Below are 23,279 nucleotides of genomic sequence, written 5' to 3'. Positions count from 1 at the left end.
GCCCACCAGCTGGACACTTGGAATAAGCACGATGGTTAGCAAGGGCACAGAATGTACTCTGGGTGGGGTCTTCAGTGTCTATCACCAAGAGTGGCTCAGTAGCACCACCAGTGACCGAGCTGGTTGAGTCCTGAAGGACATAGCTGCCAAACTGGACTTGCGGCTGTTGGTGAGGAAAGCAATGAGGAATAAAACCTAGTAGACCCATCATCCTCACCAATCATCTATCATAGGTATTGATAGCAGTGACCACTAGATGATCCTTGGGGAGACAAAGTACCATTTGCTCACTGACAACACTCTTCATTGTGTTGTGTGGTACTGCCACTGTGCTAATTACAATAGACTCAGAGCAGATCTAGCCATTCAAAACTGGGCATCCATGAGGCACCATGAGCGACAGCAGAACCATATTCAACCACAATGTGTAATCTCACGGTGCAGCATGTTCCTCACTCAACCATTAGAGAAGAACTAGCTACGGTAGACTGGGAGCAAAGACTTTATAGTGAATCAGTTGAGGAACAGTGGAAAACCTTTCAAGTGATTTTTCACAGTGCTCAGCAAAGGTTTATACCAACAAAAAGGAAGGGTAGAAAGAGGAAAAATCAACCCTATCTAAGGATATCTAAGGAAATAAGGGAGAGTATCAAATTGAAGGAAAAAGCATACAAAGCGGCAATGATTAGTGGGCGACTAAAGGACTGCAAAATCTTTAGGGGGCAACAGAAAGCTACTAAAAAAGCTATAAAGAAGAGTAAGATAGATTATGAGAGTAAACTTGCTCAGAATATAAAAATGGATAGTAAATGTTTCTACAAATATAGAAAATAAAAAAGAGTGGCTAAGGTAAATATTGGCCCTTTAGTGGATGAGAATGGAGTTTTAATAATGGGAGATGAGGAAATGGCTGAGGAACTGACCAGGTTTCTGGGTCGGTCTTCACAGTGGAAGACACAAATAACAGGCCAGTGACTGATAGAAATGAGGCTATGACAGGTGAGGATCTTGAAATGATTGTTATCACTAAGGAGGTAGTGGTAGGCAAGCTAATGGGGCTAAAGGTAGACAAGTCTCCTGGCCCTGATGGAATGCATCTGAGAGTGCTAAATGAGATGGCTAGGGAAATTGCAAATGCACTAGTGATAATTTATCATAATTCACTAGACTCTGGGATGGTCCTGGCAGATTGGAAATTAGCAAACGTGACACCACTGTTTAAAAAAGGAAGTAGGCAGAAAGCGGGTAATTATAGATCAGTGAGCTTAACTTCGGTAGTAGGGAAGATGCTGGAATCTATCATCAAAGAAGAAATAGCAAGGCATCTGGATGGAAATTGTCCCATTGGGCAGACGCAGCATGGGTTCATAAAGGGCAGGTCATGCCTAACTAATTTAGTGGAATTTTTTGAGGACATTACCAGTGTGGTAGATAACAGGGAGCCAATGGATGTGGTATATCTGGATTTCCATAAAGCCTTTGACAAGGTACCACACAAAAGGTTGCTGCATAAGATAAAGATGCATGGCATTAAGGTTAAAGTAGTAGCATGGATAGAGGATTGGTTAATTAATAGAAAGCAAAGAGTGGGGATTAATGGGTGTTTCTCTGATTGTCAATCAGTCACTAGTGGTGTCCCTCAGGGATCAGTGTTGGGCCCACAATTGTTCACAATTTACATAGATGATTTGGAATTGGGGACCAAGGGCAATGTGTCCATGTTTGCAGACGACGCTAAAATGAGTGGTAAAGCAAAAAGTGCAGAGGATACCGGAATTCTGCAGAGGGATTTGGATAGGTTAAGTGAGTGGGCTAGGGTCTGGCAGATGGAATACAATGTTGACAAATGTGAGGTTATCCATTTTGGTAGGAATAACAGCAAAAGGGATTATTATTTAAATGATAAAATATTAAAACATGCTGCTGTGCAGAGAGACCTGGGTGTGCTCGTGCATGAGTTGCAAAAAGTTGGTTTATTGGTGCAACAGGTGATTAAGAAAGCGAATGGAATTTTTTTCTTCATTGCTAGAGGGATGGAATTTAAGACTAGGGAGGTTATGCTGCAATTGTATAAGGTGTTAGTGAGGCCACATCTGGAGTATTGTGTTCAGTTTTGGTCTCCTTACCTGAGAAAGGACATACTGGCACTGGAGGGTGTGCAGAGGAGATTCACTAGGTTAATCCCAGAGCTGAAGGGGTTGGATTACGAGGAGAGTTTGAGTAGACTGGGACTATACTCGTTGGAATTTAGAAGGATGAGGGAAGATCTTTCTAGAAACATATAAAATTATGAAGGGAATAGATAGGATAGATGCGGGCAGGTTGTTTCCACTGGCAGGTGAAAGCAGAACTAGGGGGCATAGCCTCAAAATAGGGCAAGTAGATTTAGGACTGAGTTTAGGAGGAACTTATTCACCCAAAGGATTGTGAATCTATGGAATTCCTTGCCCAGTGAAGCAGTTGAGGCTCCTTCATTAAATGTTTTTAAGATAAAGAAAGATCACATTTTGAAGAATAAAGGGATTAAGGGTTATGGTGTTCAGGCCGGAAAGTGGAGCTGAGTCCACAAAAGATCAGCCATGATCTCATTGAATGGCAGAGCAGGCTTGAGGGGCCAGATGGCCTTCTCCTGCTCCTAGTTCTTATGTTCTTATGTTCTTATTATCATCAAGGCACAAGCAACCTTGGTTCAATGACAAGTGAAGGAGAGGATGGCAGGAGCAGCATCAGGCATTCCTAAAATTGAGGTGGAAATAAAAGCAAAATACTGCAGCTACTGGAGATCTGAAACAAAAGCAGAAAGTGCTAGAAAAACTAAGCAAGTCTGGCAGTATCCGTGGAGAGAGCAACAGAGTTGACATTTTGAGCCCTTATGAATCTTTTTCGGAATTCCGAATACCCTTCCTAAAGGATGGTGCCCAGTATTGGTATATGCTATCCAAGTAGGTATCTAACCAATGAAAACTTCTTTTTGCACAATATGGCTCTGTTTATAAAGCCTAGGATTCCATATGCTCATATCTCCTCAAATTGTCCTGCCATCTTTCAGGAATAACAAAGGGCAATGCTTCCTTCTTCTGTGACCTCTATCATCAAGAGGACCAAGAGCGATAATGTCATCTCCTCCAATTCACACACCATCCTGATTTGGACATAGAACGCTAATCATTGTTGTTGGGTCAAAACCCTGGAATTCCCTACCTAATATTATTGCAGGATCACCATTACTGTAAGCATTGGAGCTTCTTTGGGCAACTAAGTCTGAGCAATAAGTACAGTCTGACCAGTGTTATCCCCACTGAGAACAAGCACAAAGACAGTCAGGAAAACAGAGGTAGTCTTAAGGGATTTATATTTGTATTTTTTAATATTCGAGGTGAGGTATAGTTTATGTGGGTTTAATTTGTGTTTCTGTGTAAGGATCTATACTTAGATTCATGCTAGACAAAGGTGTTTGGATCAGCGTTTTGGTTTAGATAAAACTGCTTAAAAAGAAAAGTGAAGAAAAGCAAACAGGCTTTGGCTGAAATATAAAGTCATTGCTTAGCAACTGAGAGCATCTTTAGACTAAGAAGGCTGTTTGAGTTTAATTTTTAGATGGATATATTGCAGTTGAAGATAGGAAGCCAGAGAGGAACACCTATCAGTTCTGCTGGAAAAAAAGTTGGACAGGCCAAGTGGGCTACAAAAAGGCAAACATCCCAAAGAAAAACAGATAAAGTCCAGGCAACCAGGGAGTTGAGACAGAAATAATATCTTACAAAGACTGAAGTTAAAGGAACAGAGAGAAAAACGTTGAACAAGGTACTATTCAGGGAAATTCAAGGGAAAAGCAAATAAAGTGTTCTGAGCTAAGCAGAGGCAGAAACCAGATTTAAAGTGGAAAAGCAGACTTCAGAGGTAAATCAAAATTTTGATGCCATCTTAATAGTCTGGAAATCCTAGTTAAAGCAATCGTGAAGAGTTTGTTTAACAGACAAGACAAAAGAATCCTGAAAATAGAGGTACAAAACCTGGAAGTGAATCATTGATGGAAGCAGAAGATTTGAAAGTATGTATTTTTGAAAGCGGAACTTTAAATCGCTCGCATTGAAGCTGGAGTTCAGTGAGACAAGATAGCTCATCGTATAAGAATCACATGGGGGAATTTTGAGGCCGAGTCCACAAAAAAAAATCACTCGAGATGCAGCGTATCTGACCAAATCCAACCTGTATGTTTAAAGGAACTTTGTGCTATTGAGAACATAATAGCCTAAGACGTAAGGGAAAATGCTGGAAAATCTCAGCAAGTCTGGCAGCATCTGTAGGGAGAGAAAAGAGCTAACGTTTCAAGTCCGATTACTCTTTGTCAAAGCTCCTAAGCTTTGAACATAATGGCCTAAGATATACTTTGTAACCCACGTTAACATTAACATCTGTGTATATTTGTGAAGTTGCAGTAAAGGAGTTTGTATTACTATAAAACTTACCATGTTTAAAAAATGTTTTTTTCTTGTTAAAAACTAAGGGCGCGATTCTCCGCACCCCACAGCAGGTGGGAGAATCGCGGGAAGGCAGGGAGAATCACGCCATGCCGCCCTGGCACCCCCCCCCACAATTCTCCCCCCCCCCCAAAATGGCGAGTCGCGTTTTGCGACAGGCCGCTCGGAGAATTGCTGCTCGCCATTTGTCAAGGCGACCGACGATTCTCCGGCCCGGATGGGCCAAGCGGCCTGCCGAACCCGACCGGTTCACGTCGGCGCCAACCACACCTGGTCGCTGCTGGCGTGAACAGCGCGCGACCGGTGAGTGTGGGGCCTGTGGGGGGCGGAGGGAGGATCGAGCACCACGGGCGTGCTCAGCAGATGTCTGGCCCGCGATCAGTGCCCACCGATCGTCGGGCCGGCGTCTCTAAAAGACGCACTCTTTTCCCTCCGCCGCCCCGCAAGATCAAGCCGCCATGTCTTGCGGGGCAGTGGAGGGGAAGACGGCAACCGCGCATGCGCAGGTTGGCGCCGGCCAACCTGCGCATGCACGGCTGACGTCGCTTCGGCGCCGCCGGCTACGCATTCCCGGCACGCCGCTTTGACGCAAGAGTCAAGGCCGGGCGCTTGGAATTAACGCGCCGCCGCTCCTCGCCCCCCAGGGAGGGGAGAATAGGGGGTGAGGAGCGGCCTCCGATGCCGGAGTGAAACACTCCGGGTTTCACTCCGACGTCGGCTGTTTGTCTCCCTTTGGGAGAATTGCGCCCTAAGTTCCTCCACGTTTCTAAAAAGAAGTAAACATTCCTGTCATTTCAGCCAGGAATCTACCTGTCCATTTAAAAAATATATAAATTTAGAGTACCCAATTATGTTTTCCAATTAAGGGGCAATTTAGCATGGCCAATCCACCTTGCCTGCACACCTTTGGTGTGTGGGGGTGAAACCCACACACACACACGGGGAGAACAGGAACACTCCACACGGGTAGTGACCCTGAGCCGGGATTTGAACCCATGTCCTCAGTGTCGTAGGCAGCAATGCTAACTCTGTGCCGCCGTGCTGCCCTGTTCCTGTCCATTTAAAACATCAACTGGGATCATTACAATAGCAATAATTAATTTGCCACGTTGAGCACTATTTATTAAGGGGAAATCTGAATATTGCCAGAACAGCTCTGGAAAGAGCAGTCCAACGAGCTAACATGGTGCGTCTGCTGCATGAGGACTGTGAGACTGAAAAGATACAGAGTTAAAATGTTAACTTACCTGGTCCATGATTGCTGCACAAGCCCAGCCAAAATAAAACCAAATGTGTAACCAATCAGTGGGTTGATGATTCCAATAATTAACAATGGTAAATCTGCATTCCACGAGCCTTTGTATAGTAGTGAGGTTACCACTGCAATAATAATTAATATGGATGCACCTGCAAATGTTCCAATCTGTGAAGAAACGCAAACATTGGTTATTTAAGTCAGCACACCATTAAAGAGTATTCCAAAGGGAGCACAGTATGCATTGTATCACCAATCACATTACAAATGAGAGGAAGCAGTGGGAAAAGCAGTTTGCATCCGTTATTTACTGGTGGAATTTTCTGTTGTGGAGACTGAGAGCTGTGGCAGGCAGAGATTTTTTTTTTTTTTTTAAATAATTTTTATTGAAAGAGTTTTTCCATACAAACATTTACCCCTACTAATTTTTAAATTATTTACAACACAATCCCTCTAGGCAAATGTCCCTCCCTCGCCCGCCCTCTCGCGCGCACCAGTCCTCCCCCCCCCCCCCCCCCCCCCCAGGCAACCTTAACAAACAAGGCAGCCTACAGTTTCAGACATGAGCAGCGAGCAGACTTGCCCGCGTTACAGTCGTGCATGTCCCCCCACGACCCTTGCTGCCCCCCCCCTCCCTCCACCCCCCCTCCCTCCCTCCCCCCCCTCCCCCCCCCCCCCCCCCGGGTTGCTGCTGCCACGACCCCGAACGTCTATCTCTGATCTAAAAAGTCAAGGAAAGGTTGCCACCGCCTGGAGAATCCCTGTACCGACCCTCTCAGGGCAAATTTGATCCTTTCTAGCTGAATATAGCTAGCCATATCGTTAATCCAAGTTTCAACGCTTGGAGGCCTCGCGTCCTTCCATTGAATTAATATCCTTCGTCGAGCCACTAGGGATGCAAAGGCCAGTATTCCGGCCTCCCTAGCCTCCTGTACCCCCGGTTCTACCCCGACCCCAAAGATCGCAAGCCCCCATCCTGGTTTGACCCTGGACCCCACCACCTTCGACACCGTCCTTGCCACCCCCTTCCAGAACCCTTCCAGCACCGGACATGCCCAGAACATATGCACATGGTTCGCTGGGCTTCCCAGACATCTGACACACCTGTCCTCACCCCCAAAGAACCGGCTCATCCTTGTCCCCGTCATGTGAGCTCTATGCAGCACCTTAAATTGAATGAGGCTCAGCCTCGCACACGAGGAGGAAGAATTGACCTTCTCCAGTGCATCCGCCCACGTCCCGTCTTCTATCTGCTCTCCCAGCTCCCCTTCCCACTTGGCTTTCAGCTCCTCCCCTGATGCTTCTTCCGCCTCCTGCATTATCTTGTAGATGTCTGATATCTTCCCCCCTCCGACCCAGACCCCCGAGAGCACCCTATCACTCGCCCCCTTACTGGGGAGCAGGGGGAACCCCTCCACCTGCCGTCTAGCAAATGCCTTCACTTGTAAATATCTGAACATGTTTCCCGGGGGGAGCTCAAACTTCTCCTCCAGCCCTCCCAGGCTCGCAAACCTCCCCTCTATAAACAGGTCCTTCAGCTGCCGTATGCCCACCCTGTACCAGCTCTGAAATCCCCCGTCGATGTTCCCCGGGATGAATCTATGGTTCCCTCTTATTGGCGCCGCCAACAGACCTCCCATTTCCCCCTATGTCGCCTCCACTGCCCCCATATCTTGAGGGTGGCCGCCACCACCGGGCTCGTGGTGTACCTCGTGGGGGGGAGCGGCCATGGTGCCGTTACTAGGGCCCCCAGGCTTGTGTTGCCACAGGACGCCCTCTCCATTCGTTTCCAAGCTGCCCCCTCCCCTTCCATCATCCACTTGCGCACCATTGACACATTTGCCGCCCAGTAGTACCCCGAAAGATTGGGTAGTGCCAGCCCTCCACTGTCCCTACTCCGCTCCAAAAGACCCTCCTCACCCTTGGGGTGCCATGCGCCCACACGTAGCTCATGATGCTACTCGTCACCTTTTTGAAGAAGGCCCTAGGGAGGAAGATGGGCAAGCACTGAAATAAAAACAAGAACCTTGGGAGGACCGTCATTTTGATTGACTGCACCCTCCCCGCCAGCGACAACGGTACCATGTCCCACCTCTTAAATTCCTCCTCCATCTGTTCCACCAGCCTGGAAAAGTTCAACTTGTGGAGGGTCCCCCAGTTCCTTGCCACCTGCACCCCTAAGTACCTAAAGCTCTTTCCTGCTCGCTTGAAGGGGAGTCTCCCAATACCCTCTCCCTGGTCCCCCGGGTGTATCACAAAAACCTCGCTTTTGCCCAAATTTAGTTTGTACCCCGAAAAGTCCCCAAACTCTGCTAATAGTTCCATTATCTCCGGCATTCCCCCTTCTGGGTCTGCCACGTACAGCAGTAGATCATCCGCATACAGCGATACTCGATGTTCCTCCCCTCCCCTAGTCAGTCCTCTCCACCCCCCTGAACCCCCAGTGCCATCGCCAACGGTTCAATCGCCAGTGCGAAAAGTAGGGGGGATAGGGGACATCCCTGCCTGGTCCCTCGGTGGAGCCCGAAATACTCCGACCTCCTCCCGTTTGTCACTACACTTGCCGTCGGGGCCGAGTAGAGCAGCTTCACCCACTTAATAAAGCCTTCCCCAAACCCAAACCGTTCCAACGTCTCCCACAGGTACTCCCACTCCACCCTATCGAATGCCTTCTCCGCGTCCAGCGCTACCACTATCTCAGCCTCCCCCTCCACTGCCGGCATCATAATTACATTCAGCAATCTCCGCACGTTCGTGTTGAGCTGCCGCCCCTTCACGAACCCCGTCTGGTCCTCATGGATTACCCCTGGCACACAATCCTCTATTCTAGCTGCCAGGATCTTTGCCAGCAACTTGGCATCCACGTTCAGAAGCGAGATAGGCCTGTAGGACCCGCACTGCACGGGGTCTTTATCCCGCTTCAATATCAGGGAGATCAGAGCCTGCGACATTGTCGGGGGCAGAACCCCCCCCTCTCGCGCCTCATTAAAGGCTCGTACCAGTACCGGTCCCACCAAGTCCACATTTTTCTTATAGAATTCCACCGGGAACCCATCTGGCCCCGGCGCCTTCCCCGCCTGCATCTGACCTATTCCCTTGACTAGCTCCTCTAGCCCTATTGGCGCCCCCAGCCCTTCTACCAGCCCCTCCTGGACCCTTGGGAACCTCAATTTGTTTAGGAAGTCCTCCATTCCCCCTCTCCTCGTCGGCGGCTCAGACCGATACAACTCCTTGTAAAAATCCCTGAAGACCCCGTTCACTTCTTGCCCCTTCTGCACTACCTTCCCGCCCCTCTCCTTCACTCCCCCAATCTCCCTAGCCGCATCTCGTTTGCGAAGCTGGTGTGCCAGCATCCTGCTCGCCTTTTCCCCATACTCATAAACCGCGCCCTGTGCCCTTCTCCACTGCGTCTCTGCCTTCCTGGTGGTCAGCAGGTCGAACTTGACCTGCAGGCTGCGCCGTTCTCCCAGCAGCCCCTCCTCTGGTGCCTCCGCATATCTCCTATCCACTTCCAATAGCTCCCCCACCAGCCTCTCCCTCTCCTGCCTCTCCTTTCTTTCTCTGTGCGCCCTTATGGAGATCAGCTCTCCCCTGATCACTGCCTTCAGGGCCTCCCAGACCATCCCCACCTGCACCTCACCCGTGTCATTCAAGTCCAGATAGCTCTCAATGCTCTTCCGGACCCTTTTACACACCTCGTCGTCCGCTAACAGCCCCACATCCAGCCGCCACAGCGGGCGCTGGTCCCGCGCCTCCCCCATTTCCACATCCACCCAATGTGGTGCATGATCAGAGATCGCAATGGCCGAGTACTCAGCTTCCCGTACCCTCGGGATCAGCCCCCTGCTCAACACGAAGAAATCGATTCTGGAGTACACTCTATGGACGTGGGAGAAAAAGGAATACTCCCTCGCCCTCGGCCTACCAACCTCCATGGGTCTACTCCTCCCATCTGCTCCATGTACCCCCTCAGCACTTCTGCCGCTGCCGGCCTCCTATTGGTCCTTGAGCTCGATCTGTCTAGCCCGGGGTCCAGCACTGTGTTAAAGTCCCCCCCCATGATCAAGCCCCCTGCCTCCAGTCCCGGAATGAGGCCCAATAGGCGCCTCATAAAACCCGCGTCATCCCAGTTCGGGGCATATACGTTGACCATCACCACTTTCTCCCCCTGCAGCTTACCCTTCACCATCACATACCTACCCTCCTTATCCGCCACCACCTCCTCCGCCACGAACGACACCCTCTTTCCCACCAGAATCGCCACCCCCCGGTTCTTTGCGTCCAATCCAGAGTGGAACACCTGTCCCACCCACCCCCTTCTCAGGCGAACCTGGTCCACTACCTTCAAATGGGTCTCCTGTAACATTGCTACATCAGCCTTCAGTCCCTTCAGGTGTGAGAATACCCTTGATCTCTTGACCGGCCCATTCAACCCCCTCACGTTCCAAGTGATCAGCCGGGTCGCGGGACGACCCGCCCCCCTCCCCTGCCGATTAGCCATGTCCTGTTCCCTGCTCGCCCCGGGTCGACCCTCCCCTTCTGACCCGCTCCCCATGGCGATGTCCCCCTCCCCCCACCTCTCCAGTCCTCCACTTCTCGTTTCTGGTCTTTTCAGCAGCAACCCGGTGTCCCTCCCTAACCCCCCTCCCCCCCCAGGCTAGGACCCCTCCTAGCCGCGATGTACCCTCCATTGTACTCCCGTAAGTCAGCTGGTTCACGCTGACCCGGCTGCTCCTGCCACACTCCGACTCCCCCCGGCTCGGGGGGGGGGGGGCCTCCCCCCCCTTGCCACTCCTCCCTGGCCCCGCTCCAGCGCGGGAAAGGTCGCCATTGCTAGCCACGCCCCGCACTCCTCCCCTCCCCCCTCCTCTGCCCCGCGCGCGGGAAAACAGAGGAAAGCCCGCGCTTTCGCCCTGCCACACCCCACCCCGCCATCTTCAGTTCCACCCCCGTCCCCGTCCATGCCTGTAAAGAACCCCCCCTAGGAGCCCATATCCCCGATCTGCTCTCCCCCCCGTCCCGCCTCCCCAACTTAACATTATAAATAACAGATAAATAACAAATAACAATGTACTTAACAGTCGCCCTCTACCAAACAGCATAAATAACCATAAATAACCATGAATAACCACAATAACAATAACTAAGGGAAGTTGGCAAAGGGGGAAAAAACATCAGAAGAAAAACCACAGCAAGAGTTCAAAATCCAAACAAAGAATTCAGCTGAAAGTACCCGAGCGGCCAAGGCGGCCAAGTATCCCCTGGGTCTAATTCGAGTCCAGTTTCTCTTCCTGTACAAAGGCCCACGCCTCCTCTGGGGACTCAAAATAGTGGTGTTGGTTCCTGTAGGTGACCCACAAGCGCGCTGGCTGCAGCATTCCGAACCTGATCCGTTTTGCATGTAGCACCGCCTTCGTCCGGTTGTACCGGGCCCGCCGCTTTGCCACCTCCGCACTCCAGTCCTGGTAGACCCTCACCGTCGAATTCTCCCACTTGCTGCTCCTTTCCCTCTTGGCCCACTCCAGCACTCTTTCACGGTCGCTGAGTCGCTGGAACCGCACCAGCACCGCCCTCGGGGGCTCATTTGCTCTTGGCCTCCTAGCCATGACCCTGTAGGCCTCTTCCAGCTCCAGGGGCGAAGGGACGGCCCCTGCCCCCATCAGGGAGCTCAGCATTTCTGCTACATATCCCGGGAGGTCTGACCCCTCCAGGCCTTCTGCCAGGCCCAAGATCCTCAGGTTCTTCCGCCTCATTCGGGTATCCAGCTCCTCAAAACGGCTCTGCCATTTCAGGTGGAGTGCCTCGTGCACCTCTACCTTTCCCACGAGGACCGTGGCCTCCTCCTCCCTCGCAGTCATCTCCTGTTGCAGCTCCCGAATCGACGCCTCTTGGGTCGCCTGGGCTCCCATCAGCCTGGTGGTCGTCGCATTCATTGACTCCAAGAGCTCCATTTTCAGCTCCGTAAAGAAGCGCAGGAGAGCGGCCTGCTGCTCCTCCGCCCATTTCCTCCATTCCTCGGGTGCACCACCGGCCGCCATTTTGGTCTTCTTCCCCCGCTTTTTTTTGGGAGCTGCTGTTGCTCTCTTTACCACCCCACTCCGGGTACCGACCATAAAGTTGGTCTGGTTCTCTTCAGGGAGCCTTCCCCCACCGGGATTTGTCCTTACAGCGCCGTTGGGGCCCTCCAATCGGCCCGAAAACACCTTTGTAGCAGGAGCAGCCAAACGTGCGACTTAGCTGGTCATAGCCGCAACCGGAAGTCTCTGGCAGGCAGAGATGTCGGTGTGATCCCCAATGGGTGAACATGCTTGATCTTCTGCTTTTCAGCTTTTTATTCATGCATGAGTGAGGAGCTCAGCAAATTTACTGGCAAGATGGGCAGAAAGTCATCTGCCCCGCTGTTGCCTCATGGGGTTGAAGGTTCAGGCACCATATTTAAACGGAACCTGGACCACCATTCACTCAGTGCAGGCCAGGAGCTCTGCAATATTCCTCCAGAGTCTTTGCAGCTTCAGCTTGCACTAGAGAAGCTGGCAGAGATGAGAAACCACATCCCGGAACATGCAAAGGTGCTTCCAGCATTGCCTTTTTCTCTTCTCATGGCCAGGACTTCAGTGAGTATTTTCGCATCTACATAAGGAGCGAAATGGGTTATATCATCTGCATTCCGTCGGGTCTTTGTCTTTCTTGGGTATCAGCAATATCAAGGCCTGTGTTAGCATAGGAGGCATAAAGCCCCTTGCTAGCAAGTCGGCGAACACCTTCTCTATGTGTGGGGCTAGAGCTGATGCAAATGTTTTCTAGAAGTTCGTCAGAAATCCATCGGGTTCCGGCGCCTTCCCCGCCTACATGGAGTTGATGCTCTCCATGACCTCACCCAGTCCTATTGGTGCTTCCAGCTCCCTCTGTCTATCGTCCCTCATGACTGGCATGTCTTGTCAATCGAGGAACCGTTTCATCCCCGAGTCCCCATCGGGGGGGCTCAGAGATGTACAGTCCCCGGCAGAAAGTCTCAAATGCTTTGCCTTGTTTGGTTCGACTACCAGTCCTCCTCTGCTGTCTTTTAATAATAATCACAAGTAGGCTTACATTAACACTGCAATGAAGTTACTGTGAAAATCCTCTAGTCGCCACACTCCAGCACATGTTTGGGTACACAGAGAGAGAATTCAGAATGTCCAATTCACCTAACAGCACATCTTTCTGGATTCGTGGGAGGAAACAGGAGCACCCGGAGGAAATCCACGCAAACAAGAGGAGAATGTGCAAAATTCTCACAGACAGTGTCCCAAGTGGGAATCGAACCCGGGGCGCTTGCGTTGTGAAGCAACAGTGCTAACCAATGAGCTGCCATGCCGCCATACCTGGACTATTTCCCTCATGGCTGCCCGCTTTCTCAGCTGGTGAGCCAACAGGCAGCTAACCTTCTCTCCGTGTTCAGAAAATGTACCCCCGTGTGTGGAGGAGTTGGTGCACTGCCTTCCTAGTGCAGGTTAAAGTCCTTTTGTAGCTTTTTCCTATCCGCCGGAAGGTCTACAGTTAGGGCCTCGGAGTGCATTCTGATGACCTCCAGGATGGAGCCAAGCAATTGCTGCCTGGCTGCCCTCTCTTCCCTGTCTCTACGAGCCTTGTAGATTATAATCTCCACCGAAACACCACCTTCAGTGCCTCCCAGAATGTGGAAGGTGAGACTTCCCCATTCTGGTTGTTATTTGGCCGCCTATGGCATGTAATGTTTTCTGACAGAAGACCTTGTTGGCCAAGATGTCTGTGTCCAACCTCCATGTGCGGTGTTGAGCACGGCCCTTCTCCAATCTCATATCCATGTAATGTGGAGCGTGGTCGGAGATTACAATCACGGAGTATTCAGATCTTACTATGTCTGGAAGCATTTTCCCCACTGCAAAGAAGTCGATACGGGTGTATACCTTGTGTACCGGTGAAAAGAATGGTAATTACTTCTCAGCAGGTAGGAACCGCCATGGGTCCACTGCCCACATCTGCTCCATGAATGCTCCCAGCTCACTGGCCATGCCTGTCTTTTTTGCCGTTCTGGGGTTTGATCAGTCTGTCAATGGGTCCTGTACGCAGTTATTGTGTGTGTGTCTCCCCCCCCACCCCCAACCCCATGATCGGTTGGTGTGTGTCGATGTCGGAGATTTCTGCCATGCTCTTCTTTATAAAATTCCTGTCATCCCAGTTGGTCGCGTACAGGTTTACCAGGACTACCGGTGCCCTGTCTAGGACACCGCTGACCATGACGTACAGTCTTCCTGGGTCTGTTACTGTCCTTGTCACCATAAAAATTGTCCTCTTGCTAATCAGGGTAGCTACTCCCCAGCCCTCATCCAGTAGCACGAATGGTATATATATCCCACCCAGCCCTTCCTTACCCGCAATCGACCCTTCTCCCTCAGCTGCGTCTCTTGGAGGAAGACTATGTCGGCTTTCAAACTTCTCAAATGGGCAAAGACTCTAGATCTTTTCACTGGGCTGTTAAATCCCCTGATGTTCCAGTTTATAATCCTGCTGTGGGTTTTTTGCCCCCCCCCTCTTCCATTAGGATCAACCATACTTACCTGGTGGATGTGCCCCTGCACTCTGGGGTTTCCGTTTGTTAGAGGGCACCCAAAATGGCCACAGTCACCGTTCTCACTATAAGGCCAGGCCGCTGTGCTCGGGGTTTCCCTTTGTCCAGGGGATACCCAACATGGCCACCAACTGTGTGTACGCCACATGGGTGCGCCCCTGCACTCCGGGGTCTCTCGTTGTTGAGGACCCCTCAAAGTGGCAACTTGCGGAACCATCTTGTTTACTCAACCTGCTCCTTACCTGCTGAAGCCTATCTGAGAGTGATCCCTTTCTCATCCTTGTATTCCCCTACAGTTCCCCCTTTCCCTCTCTGTCCCCCTGCTACCCACTCCCTCCTCCGTCCTCCCTTCCAGGCGCTCCCTCCCTACTGGGAGGTGCGCCGTGGCCCCCTTGCTTTTGTGCTTCCTAGTGCGAGCTTTACCTGCCAGTGTGGTGCCCCCCCCCCTCTATCCCTGCTAGATAGTTGTTCCTTTTATCTTCTCTTCACCCTCTCTTACGTTCTGCTGCCCTCACCTTCCCTGTGGTCTGACATTTCTATTCACAGCGAGGCAATACTGTCCTGCGCAAACATAGTATGCATCCATCTTCTTTTCCCTCTTTTCTCCTCTGCTTTGTCCTCAGCGTTGCCTTGCCTGTCCCTTGTCCAGGCAGTTCATCCATGCAAACTCTTCTCCCTCTGCTGGGTTGTTGGAATAGGGTTCCTTGTTTTGGGACGTGACCCAGAGACTGGCTGGGAACAGCATTTCAAATTTCACTCCGCATTTATACAGGGCCGCTTTCGCCTGGTTGAACTCAGCCCTGCACTTTGCCAGGTCTGCACCAATGTCCTGGTAGAGCCGGATTCTATGTCCTTCCCAGTTGCTCACCTTCGTCTGTCTTGCCCACCGCAGGATCCTCTCACGATCCTGGTAATTATGTAGTTTAGCAATTATTGCCCTTGGCTGTACTTCGCCTAGGGCTTCGGTTGGAGTGATCTGTGTGCCTTCTCCATCTTCTGTGGTCTGGGGAAGCTGTCCCTCCAGCATCTGGGCCACATAGTCCGTCAGGTCCCTGCCCTCGATCACCTTCGGCAGGCCCACAATCCGGATGTTCTGCCTTCGGGACCTAATGTGACCTCCTCTCCTGATCCTCGACCTTCTTCTTCAGGCTCTCCTGGAGCGCCACCAACCTTTTGATTTCGGCCTCCAGAGCGACAATCCTGTCGCTCTGGTCCGTCAACACCTTTTCCAGCTCTAGGATCGTCTTCCCCTGTGCTTCCAGTTTCCTCCCCATTCCCTCGCAAGATGATCAACGCCTCCATCACTGCAACCTTGACTGCCACCTGGATCTCCACTTTTATCGCCTCCTTCATCGCCATTAGTTCTTCGTCAGGAACATCTTCCATCCATCTCCGGAGGGGCCGGGGGAGGCCGTTGTTCGGGTTGTCTGCCTCCCTCTCTCTGGGGCGGCCATGCACCCCTCGCCTCGTGAGCCCGCCGACTCGTCCAGCCGCTGCTCGTGACTTTTTCCTTTGCTCCTGCCGTCTCTGCGGCCTCTCAAGCTCCCGTTTACTGGTATGTTGTTCCTATCCTCTCCCTTTCTTAATTGTGGATGAGATAAATCTGAATGTTTGGGCTAATTTCGACTAAAATGCCTATTTTGGTTGTGTTCTGGGGGAGAGCCACCTGATGTGCGTCTGCTCAGCACATCACTATTACCAGAAGTCCGGTCTGGGCATTGATAATGTGCCCCTCTGCTGCTGCCAGGCTGTGGGGGGCGCTCCCCAAGGGACCTGGGAGTTGGTGTGCTAGGGCTGGGCGTACCCTGCTTTGATACTCTTGATATGATTGACAACTCCTCACCACATCAAAGGAGCTAAGTGCTTTCTGCAGAGAGGAAGCTGATGAGGCTAGTGATGGGGGCAGCGGGGAAACAGTGGGGGGGGATTAGGGTTAGGGTTTAGGTTGGGGAACACCCAAGGCGGGGGGGGGGGGGGGGGGGGGGGGGGGACCCAAGGTCTTATCATTCTATAAAGCAGGAAAAAAGAGAATTTTTACAATGAACCTCGAGCCTGCATTGATAAGATGATTGACCCCTTTTAGATTGGTTCCTTTTGCTTACCATTTTTGGAGATTGCGAATGGCTTGGAACCATCCTAACACCTACGCCTCATGGGATCTGGTGGGCTTCAGAGACTAAAGTGGGGTGAATCCCTGGGCAAGTTCAGGCTTGCTCCAAGGCAACTGGAAAGCAAAGGGGGATTTGGAAGACATGTGTTCCCGGCCTCCACACTATTCCTCACACTCCATTCAGGATTTGCAGTGTAATCAGCCAAAATGTGCACCAAATGCAGTTCCACTGCACAATCGGCAAATTCTCATCTATCCAACTTGAAAGAGTGGCCAGTTTTCCGGGTGTGTCCTGCTTTTGAATGAGCAGAAAAGATGTGGACCCTCCGGTGAAAAATGTTTATTACTGCAGCAGACTTATATTTAAACTTCTGTGATTTTAAATAATATTTAAACTGATTCCACCCAGGCTTTCGTGTCACTCACAAAGAAGTCATAAAGAGACTCCAGGCCAAGTTCATGCTAAGCAGATGTTATTCAGTCTGAACATGTTCATTGTGGTTATTGTTGATATTATGCTGTGCACTTTATGTAAACAAAATTCTAATTTTCCCAACATAAAAGCAAAATACTGCTGCAACAAAATCCGAAGGTACTGGAAATATTCAGCACATCAAGCAGCATCTGTGGAGAGTGAAGAAGAATGAACATTTTATGTTGATGGCTCCAGTTCAGACGAAAGGTCATCATAATGCCATAGAGTAATTTACGGTACAGAAGGCTTTGTTGAGCAATCCAGTCAATCCCGTTCCCGCGCTTAAAAGTTTATTTCCTTCAAGTGCTTATCTAATTTCCTGTTGGAATCATTGATTGTCTCTGCTTTGGCCACCCTAGTGAACAGTCAGTGTTGGGTTGTTATCACGTATTGTGTCAAAATATTCTCCCTTACGTTCCCCCTGCATCTCTTGCACAAAACCCTGGGCGGGATTCTCCGACCTTCCGCGCCGGAATCGCGCCTGGCACGGGGCTGGAGAATAGCTGACCACGCGGGAAATCCGGCAAGACGGCGCTTCCGCGATTTTCCGCGGACCCGCCAGTCGTGTGAGTGTGGTCGACACGGTGTCGGTCGGGGGCCGTTGAAAGCAGCCCCCACGGCGATTCTCCGCGCTCGCCAGCGTGGTTCACATGTGGTCCCACCCAGCGGGACCTCAGTGTTCTGGTTGCAGGGGCTGTCTGGTGGGCGGGGGGGGGGGGGGGGGGGGGGGGGGTGGGGTGATGTGACTCCGGGGGCTACCAATCGGCGGGCGCTCTCATTCCGGGGCGGGGGGGGGCTATGTTCCTCCGCGCCGAGCCCCTGTAGAGCTCCACCATGCTGCACGGGGGCCGGCATGGAGACGGCCATCGGGTGCATGCAGGGACCCACGCCAGCCGTCGCCCGCATGCACGGACCTGCGCCAGCCGTGCAGGGCCGCCTTTCGCCGCCGAAGCAGCGAGCAGCTCTCCGGCGCTGTGCTAGCCCCCTGAACAGCGGTGAATTACTGGGCCAGGAGGCCCATTGACGGCGGCGTACACCACTCCGGTGTTTATGCCGGTGTCGACACTTGGCCTGGATTTCGGAGAATCCCGGCCCTTAAATCTAGGTTCTCTCGACCTGTACCATCATCTCAACCATCAGGAACATAGGAACTAGGAGCAGAAGTAGATAATTCCATCCTTGAGCCTGCTGCACCATTCAATCAGATCATGGCTGATCTCTTCCTGGTCTCAAATCCACCTCCCCACCGGTATCCCAGATCCCCATATCTCTATCAGTCATCAACCTGGGTATATCCACCAATTTCTCTTTTTATTTCAACCTGTAAAGTTGTGTGCACATTTAAACTAATCTTTACTGCTTCATGTCGACCGCACGCACACGACTGACGGGTCCGCGGAAAATCACGGAAGCGCCACCTCGCCGGATTTCCGGCGTGGATAGCTATTCCCCGCCCCCGCGCTGGGTGCGATTCCGGCACGAAGGGTCAGAGAATCTCGCCCAGGGTTTTGTGCAAGAGATGCAGGGGGTACTGCTTCAAACCTTCATGTCAACTACTGAATACTTCACTTGTGTTACATGTGAGGAAGAGAAATTAAAACATTATTGCGCTGACTATGTATTTGTTACAGTACTTTGCTGTTTGCTGATTTATTTTCAACAAATCATTAACCAGTTTTCATGAACTTTGCACGTTCTTGCTGTCGAAGTGTGTGGGTTCCCTAAATAACAAGGACTTGGAACAAAGAAAGTTCATCCCTGAGCTCAGCAGCTGTACACACTTGTGCTCTGTCCGCACTCCTGGGGATAACTCCCACATTTCCACCATGTGTTAACTGTTGGTACCACTTGCAGAAGGTGATGATGATTGCATACATAGTGGGCGCAGCCTGAGGTTATCACCTAACTGCTCAGTTGCAGGGCATTTCTGTCCACCACCTGGTACCAACTGGTCATGGCCACGTCCGGTCTGAATCCTGACCAGTTGGCCTGGCGTTAGAGGGCTGAGTCTGTGTACATCTCGATCATGGTGCGTTTTCCTTCTCAACCGATGTTACAGGAGGGCATCATTCAAGTTGGTTTCAAGTTTAGGCTGCAGCAGAGCCCTGGCAGGAGGAATCGTGGTCCTGGTGCACCTGAGAAAAAGGTCATTGTGCTGATGTGGGAAGGCCCTGCCATGGTCGATTTTGCAGGATAAGGAATGCAGTTTAGCAGTCTGTGCGATCCCGTGCGCATTTCTCCAGAAGATGCTCAGCGAAGCGAACCGCCTGTTCCACCAAACCGTTTCATTGTCAATCGAGAGGGCTGCTCGTGTCATGCTCAAACTCTCATGTCTGCGTACATTCTCTGGCCCTGAATCTGGTTGCTTCTCACCTGGGGTGCCATTGGTGCAGTTGTGTGTAGTACCACTGGAGGGCAGTAGGGATAACAAATACCTAGCTACGCAGCATTAGACCATCCTGTATGGTCAGTTCATCTCCAATGATGAAAGAATGTGTGGAGCTCATGGGAAAGCTCCCTTGAGGATTCTGGTCAACAGTTTCACCAGTTGCAAGACAAACATACAAAGTCATTACATTTCTGACAGTAGTAGACAGTAGCACAAAGTTAATTTTTGATCCGTGCAAAACAAGTCTCAGTGTCAGTGAGGGCCCTTGATGCAAAGGCTGCCATTCGGGATACAGACTGCACCAAGTCCATGCTGGCCGTTATCTGCTGATATGGGTAAGGGTGCTTGAACGTCAAAGTATTGTCACACCGGTGGGGCTGTGAGTGCCTGTGTGAGTCTGTTAAAGACCACAGTGTGGTGCTTCAGCCAGCACCATTCGACACCCTGGTGGAGGAGCTAAGAGGTTCAGCAACCTCACAAGAAGCAGTAAAGATTAGTTTAAATGTGAACTTAGAAAGTTAATTTGTCATACCAAGAAAGCTCTGTAAAGTATGTTTGGCCATGGGAATAGCCATCTGTCATTTCCTTGTTTGTCTGAATTGGGCTTCACATCATCATAAATAGCCCATGTAAGGAGCCTGGTTGTCCCTGAATCTGCATTTCGCAGGGTTCAGCTTTGGTTGGATGGCCCTCATTCAGCCAAGGGCGAGATTCAGATGTACATCATGTTCTTCCATGATATGACCCCAAACAAGGATGTCATCAACAATGATCTCGCAAAGTTGGCCTGCAAAGTGTTGTTCCATACACCGTGGGAAAACCTCACTGCCCATGGAGATCCCATAGGGCATACGAAGAAAACAATACCTGCCTGTCACATTCCTGCTATTGCTGATAACACTGCTTCCCAGGTTACAGCAGAAACTGTCCGCTCCTCCAGGTTAGAATGATGAGAATTTGCCGATTGTGCAGTAAAACTGCATTTGGAGCACGTTCTGCTAATTACACTGTAAGAGGTGTGGAGAAAGGGGTGGGTGGGGGCTGGGCAGACATCTCCTCTACCTCCCCCCCCCCCCCCCCCCCACCTCTCATATAACAGAAGGGAGGAGACAGTCACGGAAAGACCTTCAAGCTATTAAGTTGGTTTTAAGACTGGAAATTAGCTAATATAACAGCTCTATTTAAGAAGGGAGGGAGGCAGAAAACAGGAAATTGAGCTTGACATTTGTCATGCTAACATCGCTGGATTGGATCATTGAAGAAATTAGACCTGGGCACAGGTACAAGTTCAAGGTGATTGGGAAGCATCAGCATCGTTTTATGAAAGGGAAATCATGATTAATCAATTTAGTAGACGTCTTTGAAGGAGTAACATGCGTCACGAGTAGAGGGGAATCTGTAGACATGCAGTACTTGAATTTCCAGAAAGCATTTGCTATGGTGCCACATCAAAGGTTGTTGCAAAACATAAAGGCTCATGGTATAGGGGGTAACATGAATAACATGCAGAGTAGATTGGTTGGCTGGCAGAAAGCAGTAAGTTGCACAAACGGGTCTTTGTCTGATTGTCAGTATTTGCCAAGTGGAGTCCCATTGGGGTCTCTGCTGGGCTATCAACTTTTTACAATTAACATCATGAGGGGAGTAAAGACATGTAGCTAAATTTTCAGGTGCCACAAAGATAGGAAGGAAAGCCTGTTGTGAAGAAGAAATATGATGGATTTGCAACGGAGGAGATCTCTTTTCTTGATTTTCCCGTCCCTCACCAGTGACGTAATGATTCGGGAACCTCATTTCAATTCATTTTAATACTTTATGAAATGTTTAGCGGGCTTCCCCGCTATATGACGGTGAGGTTTACAGCAAAACGTGAAGCAGTCAAACGGAGCCTGCTGAGAGCGTACAGGTAAGTACAGCTCCTGGAAGGAGAGGGACATGTTCAGGCAGTGCCCTGGTACTGCTCCCCTGGTACTGCCCATTGCTATGGCTCTGCCAGAGGGCATCAACAGGGGGCAATGCCACCTCTGGGGAGCTTCATTGGAGGGCAGCTCTCTTTGGGCATGGGGGGGAAAGTTGCCCCGTGCATGTAGAGGGGGAGTTGGCCAATATCCACAGGGAGGGAGATGGGGAGTTTCTGGTGGTGCGGATAGGCGCAAGCTTGAAAAAGGCCACCAATGAAATGAATGAAATGAAAATGAAATGAAATGAAAATGAAATGAAAATCGCTTATTGTCACGAGTAGGCTTCAATGAAGTTACTGTGAAAAGCCCCTAGTCACCACATTCCGGCACCTGTCCGGGGAGGCTGGTACAGGAATTGAACCGTGCTGCTGGCCTGCTTGGTCTGCTTTAAAAGCCAGCGATTTAGCCTGGTGAGCTAAACCAGCCCCTCGCTGCCACAATGGCTGTGGCTGTAGCTTTGCTGGTTCTATCCGGTCCCACCCCAGCCTGCCCTGCCAGCATAATGGCCTCAGGGACGCCTGCAACATCTGTTTACTCTAAGTGCTGTATTATCTGGTGTTAAACGCTGGCTGTGCAGCCGAGGAGCTGCATGCTGGTTTTCTCGCCAGAGCCAGCACTTAGAGTAAAGTGGGCAGCATGGTAGCACAGTGGATAGCATTGTGGCTTCACAGCGCCAGGGTTCCAGGTTCGATTCCCCGCTGGGTCACTGTGCGGAGTCTGCACGTTCTCCCCGTGTCTGCGTGGGTTTCCTCCGGATGCTCCGGTTTCCTCCCACAGTCCAAAGACGTGCAGGTTAGGTGGTTTGGTCATGCTAAATTGCCCTTAGTATCCAAAAACGTTTAGGAGGGTTATTGGGTTATGGGGATAGGGTGGAAGTGAGGGCTTAAGTGGGTCGGTGCAGACTTGATGGGCCAAATGGCCTCCTTCTGCACTGTATGTTCTATGTAAAAAAATATCGGAAAGTCTCGCCCACAGGCCCGTTCCATTGTTCACTCGAGAGCATATTTTAGATAAACAGAAGGAACATGCTCACTTACTTTAACAATGCATTTTGATTGTTTTGGCCACTTCCTTGCCACAAAAATTCCAAATGATATTGGGATGATCAAACCAATCAATGACATACCTGTTCCAGAAACAAAAATAACAATTTAAAGTAACTTATCACCTGGACTCATCCTTTAAATTTGTTTTAACATTTAATTCTGTATTTACATGTTGTGGAAGATGATTACATATTTTGTTCCAATTTTCTTCTGACCTGTGTCATACTCTTCACCTTATATATGTTTAGATAATGATGAGACCATCAATTCACGCAACACGTGGTTAGAAGTGAACAGTGGTTTTAATCGTCTTACAACAGAGCCTGCCTGTGACACGATGAACTCCAAATGAACTGGCAGGCAGGCTCTCAACATCAACCTTTATACTTCCAGTTAGGGGGAGCAGCCGTGGGTGGAGCCACGGGTGGAGCCCAGTACAAACTCCCGTACACTCCCAGTGCATCTCCCCCTAGTGGCAGAGCAGCGCAACTGCTCGTGTGCCGAGCTTATAGAGACATAGTACAACATGTGTAATAGTGTGAATTACGCTACTGTGATTCACCACAGATAACATGCACTCGATCTGTATAATTTTGCAACACTGAAGGAGTTTTGTATGAATCCAATTTAGGCCTGTAATTTCCTTCTATCAGGTTCTGACAAAACTTCCCATTTCCTCAGTTTCTGATCACTATATAATTTCATTACGATCGGGCAGAAATTTGGGCGCTCCTATTTTTGGGAGGGCCCAGGGGCAGAGTCACTACCCTCCCAGTTTCAGCAGGAGTCTCGAAGATCAGTACTTTGCCTGCCAAGCTTTGCCATTGGCTGGGGGGAGAGTTCATTCAGAGGTCATTTAAAGCAAGAAAGACTTGCATTAATATAGCACCTTTCACTCTACATTGGACATGTCAAAGCCTTTATGGCCAGTTTTGTACCTTCCCCTTTCACCCCTTCCCGGTAGCAGTTCCT

General features: G+C 50.4%; 1 protein-coding gene across 1 annotated transcript in view; it reads right to left on the bottom strand.

Annotated features, from left to right (window-relative positions):
• Nucleotides 1–23,279, bottom strand: part of LOC119963120 (solute carrier family 10 member 6-like) — a 100,194-nt gene that overhangs the window by 10,335 nt on the left and 66,580 nt on the right. Inside the window, exons 3-4 of the mRNA XM_038791737.1 lie at nt 22,299–22,387; nt 5,729–5,904 (exon numbers count right to left, since the gene is read on the bottom strand). Coding sequence (XP_038647665.1) covers nt 5,729–5,904; nt 22,299–22,387 — 265 coding nt within the window. The remainder of the gene's footprint in view (nt 1–5,728; nt 5,905–22,298; nt 22,388–23,279) is intronic.

Source organism: Scyliorhinus canicula, chromosome 3, assembly GCF_902713615.1.
Source record: "Scyliorhinus canicula chromosome 3, sScyCan1.1, whole genome shotgun sequence".
NCBI lineage: Eukaryota > Metazoa > Chordata > Chondrichthyes > Carcharhiniformes > Scyliorhinidae > Scyliorhinus > Scyliorhinus canicula.
The sequence above is the reverse complement of the archived record's forward strand: the minus strand, read 5'-3'. Positions and strand labels throughout refer to the sequence as shown.